At 41.2% G+C, this 10692-nt stretch overlaps 1 protein-coding gene across 1 annotated transcript; it reads left to right on the top strand.

Annotated features, from left to right (window-relative positions):
• The first annotated feature begins 1569 nt into the window (after positions 1 to 1569).
• LOC115764922 (adhesion G-protein coupled receptor G7-like) lies at positions 1570 to 4506 on the top strand. The gene is made up of 2 exons (XM_030708227.1): positions 1570 to 2876; positions 2932 to 4506. The coding sequence occupies exons 1-2, from the start codon at positions 1625 to 1627 to the stop codon at positions 4119 to 4121; spliced, it is 2442 nt and encodes an 813-aa protein (XP_030564087.1). The 5' UTR covers positions 1570 to 1624; the 3' UTR covers positions 4122 to 4506.
• The last annotated feature ends 6186 nt before the right edge of the window (positions 4507 to 10692 follow it).

Below are 10692 nucleotides of genomic sequence, written 5' to 3' on the forward strand. Positions count from 1 at the left end.
TAAAGAGAAAGTAAAAATGTCGAGATGTGAATGTGACACTTTTGATTGAAAGCCAGGACACATATATTTATATATGCGTGCTTATGTATGTTCGTGTGTGTGTTTGTGTGGCGTGAGGACTAAGTGTGTGAACATTGTGTGCAACTTAATCAAATTCATACTCGGAATATATTATTCTATATGGTAGATAGTATATGAATTCGTCTGATAATTGAAAACGTGTCAACAAGTCAAACAAGTTCCGCAAATAGAAACACTGCAGGCCCGCGCAGCTTTTATGGCCTGGAGCAAAACGTGACGGGAAACGAAGCTATAAAGATTATCGAGCGAGCGTTCGAGTCCGTCTACAAAATTAAGCCTAAGCATGCACGCCCTGTATGCCAGCTAGTGGATTTTCTTGTCACACAAAATGCAAAAATTAATTTAACAAAATGCTAACAATTATGTTCTAAATTTCAGTTACAGATAAGGTAAATGTACCTGAATAAGCTTCTTGGTGTAGGAAAACGCAAAAATTTATATATTCATACTACCTGGTATAACCCGGCATTGCCCGTGGCACGAATGTTATAAAATCAATGTTCTCAAAAAGCCTTGAAAATGATTTTGAAACTGAGCAGACGGTCAACAAACAACTTTCATACAAACGTTTTCACCCATTTTACCACTGTTGCGAGTGGAATTTCCCAAATTGCTGAAACACGTATTCATTGTATTCTTATGTTGAGCTTTGGAAACCAAAAAAATCTTTGAATCGCAATTTCCGCCGATGAAGCTTTGATTTTGCGAAAAGTTTAAAACACATCTCGAATGAATTTAAATATAGATCCTTGGAAATGTTGTTTCAAGCCAAAACATATTTTTAACACCAGAAAATATAAATTATGTAAATATTGGATATGTGATGAATAATCAAGACAATTTATTTATCCATACATGCAAAACTAGAAGTTTCGGGTCTTGGATAAGTAATGCTAGGAGTCACGTTTAATAAACATTAATTACGAAAGTTAAACATATCCAGAATTCTTGGCTCAAAGCGATAATTTGTGTGGTTTTGATTCTGAAGCTTTAATGTAATGGAATATTTCAAAGTTTCTTTTTCGGCCCTAATGGAATGAAATAGTATAAATGAATGAATGAACTATATTTATCAAAGTATAAATAAAACTAGGTCATAGTTTTAAGTTTGATGTGTGTACAATAAATTGCTTGATTAAAGTTAAACAACCTTTTACGTCATATAGATATACCCCTAGCTAACATACGTGCTTATTTCGTGTATTATGCCGTCTAAATTTGCGGTTCGGTGCTAATGACAAATCAAACAAACAATTTCGAATACGTTTTGAAGTTCGCACCGAGCGTTATCGGTCGCAAACAGAACGAGAAACAGAGACATTTTTGGAATTAGTTATGTTCATGAGCATTTGCGAGTGAGCAGAACAAAAAGCTCGATAAGCGATCGCCCGGCAATTGACTATTGATAAGAAAAAATAAAAGCGATCCGCAGCCGACTGAGTGACGCCGCTTAACAGTTCAACGCGATATTCGCAGAGAGACGGACGCGTGACCAATACGTTTACTCCGACCTCTAATTCTAAACGTGGCTGACTCATAAGTCATGAATTTTCTTTTGGCCGCGACTTTGTTAGCATTTGCGATCTCAGCTGGCAGAGCCTACGAGAGTGCGGAGAGCGACGATAACGACGATGCGCCGGATAATTGCCCAAAGGAACAGCAACTGTGCAGGTTGGAGTGGCGCAATAGTACAGTAGAACGTTGCGTAGAGAAACTATTCAGAGCGGACATCACGGGTCTGGCCTACTGCAATGCGCTGCACTGTGAACCGGAAGTGTTCCTCCACGACTACATCACACGCAATCACGATCAGAGTCCACATAACAACACCTGGAAAAAGGCCAGGATTGGCGAGGCAGCCACTCTGCATGATATCTGTCTGCTCCGGAATGGTTTACCCGTGACGCGAAAATGCCAAGTGAAGGGTATGCGCGCTCAGTGGGAGCCCATTGACAAATGGGCACCTGTTGTGTGCATGCGACGTTTCAGAGAGCGATCGATCACAGTGGAGCTCAATAGTCTGCATGATGACCTTCTAGAAGGCAGACGGCGCACAAACAACGCCCAAGAGCGTCGTCACACTACGGCCCTAATGAGAGATATGTTTAGGCAGGAGGATAGAACCTTGCTGCCAGCCGACGTCCATGTTGCAGGCCAGGTGTTCGTTGAGCTTATGGAGCAGGAGAAGGATGCGGCACTGAGCGGGGATTTGATCAGCATTTGTCGAGAGATCATGTCTAGCGATGCGAATGTTTTGCAGCTATCGGCACAACTGAACGCAACCAACTCGTTGTTAAATAGCTTCGAGGATTATATGGATGCACTGCCGCAGCAGCTCGTACCCAGGGAGAGCTGCGGCAAAGTGGTCGTTCATGCGGCCAGTGAGGCGAGTGACTCAGCTGCAAATGGTGTGGAAGTGTTGAGCAAAGCGAATATTGGTGTTCATGCCCTGATGAGCAGCAATCTAAGTGTACTCTACGTGAATCCCTCTTGTGATAATATCACTGGAGTCGCCATTTATTCGTCAGCAGCTCCGAACCGGCATTCATCTGGCTGTGGCTTTTGGTATCGCTTTCTATATGCAAACGAAAATCTGGAGCAGCTGAGAAGGGAGACGAATCTGGAGACGGCCACCTACGTGCCGGAGCAGCTGTGGCGCCAGCTAAGCCAAAGAGGCGCCTCTTATCTGATACTCAAGGTCTACGCTCATGACGGTCTCTTTGTGGAGGACACTCAGAAGCGCAGTCGGCGACCCCGCAGCAAAGTGCTATCGATAAGCATACCCGGATTTGAGGGTAAGTTTATTAACCGGTTAAACGATGAGATATCGATACAATTATCGACTTCTAGGTAAGGCCTTGCCGCAATCACTTCCCTTTCTGCTGCACAACGAGAATCATCGGCAACCAGATGCGCTGGCCGTGACAACGGGCAGTGGCTGTGGCTACTGGAACTATCGGACCTGGCTGAGCGACGGCATCACAACCATTAGTGGAACGGATATGCTACGGGAACCGGTTATCGTCTGCCAAACGCGACACCTGACCCAGTTCTCGTATCTGTTGGGCGGCAGCTATCGCAGCAATGACCTGGGCGCGGAGGTGCTGGTGACCCCAATCAATGAGCGCGTGCTAGACATCATATCCATTGTTGGCTGCTGCCTGTCGCTGTTTGGCGTGCTGGGCATCTTTTTGACCGCGGCGCTGTTCAAGAGCTGGCGCAGTCAGGCTTCCACGAAGGTGTTGCTGCATCTTTGCATGGCAATGATGCTCCAAATGGTGCTGTTCGTGTTCATCAATACGGACGACATTTCAGAGCAGCTGGTTGTCCAGGGGGATAACACCCGCTGCGTACTCCTGGGCGCTACTTTGCAGTACTCCATTCTGGCATTGTTCTGCTGGATGCTGATCATTGCTTTCCTCCAGTTCCAGCGCTATGTGACGGTGATTGGCATCGAGCGACCGAGGCACTACATCCTCAAAGCGGCCCTTGTGGCCTGGTCCTTGCCTCTGCTGCCCACCTTGCTGGTGGCCTGCATCGATCCGGGGTCGTATCTGCCCACAGCAGAACAACTAGCCATGGACACGGGCATATGTTATCCCTCTGGCTACGGGCTCATCTTTGGCGTTGTCCTCCCTGTCACGCTCATTACTGTTGCCAATTTGGTGATCTTTGTCTATGTGTTCTATAGCATCTCCCATTCGCTTAGTCAGAGCATTCAGCGGGCGGAGCGTAAATTGGTCAGCAAACAGATTCGTCTCTCTGTGCTGCTCTTCTTCTTGCTGGGTCTATCCTGGATCTTTGGCATATTTGCCTTTTTGCAAGCGGGCGTGGCCTTCTCCTATCTCTTCTGTCTTACGGCCACGCTACAGGGATTCGTGCTCTTCGTCTACTTTGTGCTGCTCGATGAGGTGAATCGAAGGGCTTGGATAGGACTACTGTGGCCAACAAAGATGAAAATGGATGTGCAGAAGCGCACGACAGAGCTGCAGTCGATGACCACCTCCTCGACCAACTACTCGGCCAGATCTGAGCATTAGAAAGCATCTGGCCTTAAATTAATAAGCGAACAAAGTTTTATTAGAAGTATTTTAGAAGTATTGTATTGTCACTCATTAAATATTATTTCAATTAATCATTACCTGAGACCTGAGAAATGTGTAAAAGCGTTGCAAAATATATATAAGCTAATAGAATGGGTGACTAACACTATGACGACCTCTTAGAATTGATAGACTACAAATGAAATGACAAAGCAGACCGCTTATTGTTTTTGGATAGATATAATAAAACCAAGTGAGAGTATTTTTGTCACAAGTATTCAATTAATAGATACACTGAACCTAGCGCTGAACTGACAAAAGCATGAGCCTTCCTATACCATATATTACTATATTTAATTATTTATTTATTAATGGTCAACAGAACGAATGTCAACCTATGTATTGAATACACAAGAATAAAAAACTTAAAAGTTAAAAAAAAAGTTAAGCTGTTAATACCGTTGTCCAATAATCGTAAGATATATTAAATTATATTAAGTAGATAAGTAGATAAGATAAGGGATCGTTATAAGAACTCACTGTTACTCATTGTTCGTCGATATCGATATTATGAAAAAGTGGCAGCAAGTATCAAAGTAAAACAAAAAATTGTTAAATTCTTTGTCTACTTTGTTCTGTTCGATACGGCTAATCACAAGTCTTGGGTAGGACTGCTTTGGCAAACAAAGATGAAAATGGACGCGCAAAGCTAACACTGAAATTGTATGCCAGAAAGCCTTTTATGCAACACAATTAATTAATAATGGAAGCTCTTGAATGGGCCTTTCAATATTTATGAGGTTCATATAATCAGCACAGCATTTATTCGCTTGTATTTAAGAAAAAGAACTAGAGTGTGTGGGTTGGGAGTGTGATTGAAGTTCAGAATGCTTTCTCTTTGATTAGCTTTGTGATAAATGTAGCGCTCGAAGCTGATTGATAGTCAGCGTGAGGATTGCTGCTCGAAAGGAGGCGGCACCGCACAGCAGCAGGCAGCGTACACTGTAAGCGTTCGCTTTTTATTCAATAAACGTAAATGTGAACCAATTTCATTCGAATTTTAAACAAATTGGAGTTATTAGTAAATAGTTAGAACAACAAAAACTCTTTAAACTATTCTAACTTTTTTTTTCAAGACGCTTATGCTTTGCGCATTAGAATATCATAGGATGGTTATAATAAGGGTATAGATAATAAAAATAGGAAAAATTGTAGTGCTTCCTCTGATATTGAGTTGGATACAGCATTTAATCGACGGATCTCTTGCTTGCTAATCATCTGCTTCTCTCTTCTTATTTATATAAAGTAAAGAGAGAAACTGAGATATGCCTAGCAGAAAAAGTTGGTGCGAATGATTTTATGTTTACAATTATGAGTTATAGAGAATTTAACTGAAATATTTTGTACTGTGTTGGGAAAGTGCCACAAAAATTTGTCACTTCGCTCCCGTTTCTCATTTATTGTTGGTGTGTGGCAACAGTGTGCATCTAGTGTTCAGCAGTGACATGAAAAGCACGGCTGATGCATTTTGGCAAACTTTCAGTTATGACAAGTGCTTGCAGCGCTCAAGGGCGTGTACGCGTGTGCGCTTTTAATGTTTTGTCTTCGAATGGCCAGTTGGTGGAGATCAAAAACCCAAAACGGGTCTTCTCTAGTCATGTGTAAGCTGAGATAATTATTAAAAGCACTTTCTTGAGTCAACAAATGTCAAGAAACCCGACGGTGGTACCGAGGCAATATCGGAGCAAAGTCAAGCAAAAATTGGCAACAAGTCAACAACAAAACAATGTCTTCGTTGTGTGCATTAAAAGTCGACGACTCAGCAAATGAATTGCAGGCCAAACAAATTTAATTTGCTCACAAAGCAACAAACAACAAAGCAACAAACTTTCCAAACTGTGCCGAGCCTGTCTGTGGATCCAATCTACTGTCATCTAATTACATTTCATTTTGATGGCGAACGTTGAGTTTGAGTTATTTTGACGACATGCCCCATTTTTATGTTGTGCCCCAAATTTTGATTTGAGCGCAAACGCTCAGGTTGCGACGAGTCCGGTTCGCATTAATTTTGCTAATTGTGCGATTTATATGTTTCTTTCTGGCCAACACTTTGATTGACTTTTACGGCAGTGTATTTGATGGCAGGCCTCGTGCGTCCGCTTAATTGGGCAATTAATATAAATTATTCGGCTGATACCTGTTTTTATGGCAGGCCAAGCAAATTGATTATAGTTGCATGCAATAAAATCTAGACCAATTTAATATGCATGCTCGCCTTTCAATGCTGGAATTTAAGTTCAGGTTGAGTTCAGTTGAGCATTTGAAATTTGAGTACGGGCTCGCTAAGATTACACGCTTCCAATTATTTTACATTCATGTGCAGCATTTTGCTTGTCTAGCTGCTCATGTTTCGGACTCTGGTTCCCTGCCAGGGGCACAGACCATCTTAATTGCAGCTTAGAGCTAAGGTGTGCCCGCTCACGCATGAAAATGTGCCACTTGGCCGTAAGATTGGCCTTTCATCTGCTGTTGCTATCAAAATCAACTGATTACAATTTCAAATGTTATGCAAAGAGCGCACTTAAGAGAGTTGTCCAAAGAGAGAGCCTTTATTAAGATGCCGAAATACGCAAGCGCGTAGCTCTCTTTACAGTCAGGATGCCCCGCCTGCATTTCCATACGTTAAACGTAACGCGTTACGTATACGTAATGTTGGCCGGCTGGTGGCGAAGGCCAACGGCCAACAGTGTGCGTCGCCAAACGCATTTGTGCGGACCTCAAGCGGAAGTGCGAGCCTCAAACAACGAAATCAGGAAACAGCTCGAATAGGGTTTAGCATCTTGAGCCGCCTGCCAATTCTAAGGTCAGCGAACAGCTTAATCGTCTATTATATATGTTCGTGTATGCGTATGTACGTGGCTGCACAAATTGTAGCCTGGCACTGAGATCTAATCGTCCATCTAGCATCGCCATAAATTGCTTTAGACGCGCTTTTAATATGCTCACAGATTCGTATTCATAAAAGCGCCATTAAAGACGCGCGTAATGCAGACAAGGTGCTCGCTAGCAGCTGTTGAATTAATTAAAAACAAGCTAAGGCCCAGTCAAAATAAATGGCTTGCAAGATTTATGCTTAAGGTCAACAGCAGGAATTCGCATAAAAATATTTATTTGACACCCAACACGTGCTGACAGATGGCAGCGGCCACCTTTCGAATATTTTCAGAGAGTTTGGGCTTGAAAAAAAAAACGCAATGAACCGAGTTCAGCTAAAAATAGACGAGGGACTCTTTTAATCGCAGCAAATAGCGCGTGCAACACCTATTTGCACAGCTGCCAGCCCAAAGGTCAGCGGCAACACATGCAATGCTATTCCCAAAAATAAACATGTACTATTAATGGGTGACATGCACGTGAGCTGCTTAATATTGTAAAGCTTATGTGCTATTTATGTATTCACATGCAGATAAGAAAAAGGTTGTGCTAAGGGGTTGAGATGATTGTAGTTCAATGAGCAACAATACGCCATAAGAAACTTAATTTAACTGTGCAGAGCCTGAAAGTAAGGTAGGACAGGTTTGACTAAAATTTGCCATCTTCTCAGACACCCAGGCATCAAAGCAGCGCGCCTTTCGATTGCGGTCTTGCTGGTTGGACAATGCTTGAGTATTCTAAATATGTTGGGAACAACTAACGGAGCGCGCATCTCACCATTCTTTCATCTTTCTGCTTGCATTTGAAAAAGCATGGGACAGAATACATATCAGGCAGACACATGCATAATCGATTAAAACAATTTTGCTCGAAGACTTAAAGAGAGATAATGGGTATGCACATTATCGTTTCATAAATTATATATGAATAACTTTATCATAACCTCCCAACATTCACACCAAATTAAAAAAAAAATAGAAACTAAAATTTTACAAAGATCGGACAATCTTTAAGGTTTGTAACGGCAGCTGAGTTCAGGGTATCTGGTAATCTGGCATTATTCGACCGATCGTTCCGACACATGCTCTGCATGCAATAGAAAGACAAAGTTTTAAGACGATACCTTTAAAACTGAAAGACTAGTTGGAACAAAGACAGACAGTCGGACAGACGCAAAGAACCTGACTCTACCAACTCGGCGCTTGATGCTGATCCAGAATATAAATACTTTACGGTGTTCTATGCCCTACACATTTCATGACAAAATTATAGTACCCTCTACACGGGTATAAAAATACAGAATTAATTTAAGAATACATATGATTCTAATTAATTTATATATTTAAAAAAAACTTTAATTTAATTTAACCAAATTTCAATTCAAACTTTAAGCGTTGCGGTTTTAACAATATAATTTATTAAATTTATTTGTACGTTTCCCTTGGACACATTCAAGAATTTCCTTTCAGCTTAATTCTAGACGGCCCAGCCACGTGTAATTTGTGGTTTCTGTGGTGTCTTTCATATGAGTGGGACTCGTAAAACGGCAGCCGCCGCGACGTCAGATGACATATGTGTAGGTAAATGAAGTAATATGGGGCAAACACACGCGCGCACATACAAATACACACACACACGCATAGACACACGCACACATCAGTCAGGCAGACGTCTGCTCAAGGACTCTGGCGCTGTGGGTAATTAAGCGCAGTGCTTAAGCCTGATGAGGTTTTCAACGCGAGATAAATACTTGCTTATTACAAAAACAAGAGCAATGCCCAACAAACGAAGCTCCTCGCCCCGCCCCATCCTTCTGTCTGCCTATCCGTCCGGTTGTCTGTCCGCACCATTCAAAGCGGACTCATTCATGAGTATTATAATTTCGAGTGAGCCATAGAAAGCATACTACAGTTATTTGCTGAAGTACGCGCATAATATTAATTTGATTACACTCGAGCTTGCCGACTCGCTTATGCAGCATACTTTTATGCGCCACTGTGGAAATTACGATAGCCAGATTGAGTTCGCCCTAGTCCGTGGCAATTCAGATTTAATGATGTCTATATTTAAGCTGGTTAGTTTGATAATGCAGCTCAAATTGGCAAACAGTTGATGCAAATAAATAATGTGAATTAAATTTGATTTTACATATGAACCAAAGTGCATTTTGCGATTGCTTTCCAACATAAATTGGCTTTAAGTTCTATAATACGGCATTTGCTTGATTTAGCTAGAAACAGCGTTCCGCTCAAATGCTTACAAAATAATTGAAATTCCAGCAATGTTTCACGTGCAATTGTTTGCACTCTGTAAGCAAAGTCTGAGAAACGCACTGGAGGAAATCAATCAAATACCCTGTATTTAACTTAGAACAATATGATTAATATTTGGCCACAAATAAAAGGAAACCCTATTTAATTTACATTTAACTGTCGTTTAAGGTTGTTGAGTGTTCTTTTCATAGTCGCAAACAAATATTGGAGTGGTTTATATATGCATCAAATATCATACCAAAAATGTTGATAAGTTACCAAATATATGTCAAGTGGTCCTTCATGATTTTAAGTTTTCGTAACTTTCTTAAAATGGATTGTGCAAGTTTGATGATATTTTCATTAATTTTCCGTTTACTTCTGCATTTAAATAAATATATTTTCTTAAAATATAGAAATGATTGAATATTTATATATATTTATATTTTTTAGTTTTTATATTTTATTTATCGTGGTTAGTAACAAGCATAAGAATTTTTATACCCTGAACCCATTAAAAATGGGTATAAGGGTATATTGTATTTGTGCAAAATCCAAATGTATGTAACAGGCAGAAGGAAGCTTCTCCAACCCCATAAAGTATATGTATTCTTGATCTGCACCAATAGCCGAGTCGATGTCATGTCTAGCCATGTCCGTCTGTCTGTCTGTCCGTCTGTCCGTCCGTCCGTTGGTCAGTCTGTACGTCTGTCCGTATGTATGAACGCAAGGATCTCAGAACCTATAAGAGCTAGAGACTTGAAATTTTAGATGCAGGTGCTCCTAGTGCCTCTTGTTTGTTTACTTATTTATATGCTGACATTTTAAAAATAATGGAGCAGAGCTTAAAGCGGTTCAGGTGTGCTCAACTGGCAACTGGCACACACACAAAAACAGATTCACACACACAAGCAGATACACCAAAGAAGTTTATTATACGAGCTGGAGCAAAAGTTTTGCAATTTCAGTTGGACAAGTCCGCAGTAAACTAAAACAGAAACGAAATACACAAGAGCGCCATCAACTTGGGAGATTTTTTTCGGGGTACTGAGTTTTATTCCAACTACATTTTGCAAAAAAAAAAAAAAATGGCCAAAAACAAAAGAAAGGAAAGCGAATAGCTAGAAAAATACATGATGGACTTGATATAGTAGATAGGGAGCAGGTTATTGCCGTTGAAGCAACCTGCATCGGGATTTGCATATTTCATGTATTTATGCATAACCCGACAGTCAGGAGTCGCTAAAAGCCAACTGAGTGCTTTTAGCCCGCGGCAACAACTGCCGCATTAACGTGGCCCTTGGGAGCTGCGTCAAAATGAGTGAACAACATTTGCATATATCAGCACAAAGACTATACATATTTATACACGGATGCTGGCA

Source organism: Drosophila novamexicana, unplaced genomic scaffold, assembly GCF_003285875.2.
Source record: "Drosophila novamexicana strain 15010-1031.04,08,12 unplaced genomic scaffold, DnovRS2.1 tig00000877-arrow-arrow-pilon, whole genome shotgun sequence".
NCBI lineage: Eukaryota > Metazoa > Arthropoda > Insecta > Diptera > Drosophilidae > Drosophila > Drosophila novamexicana.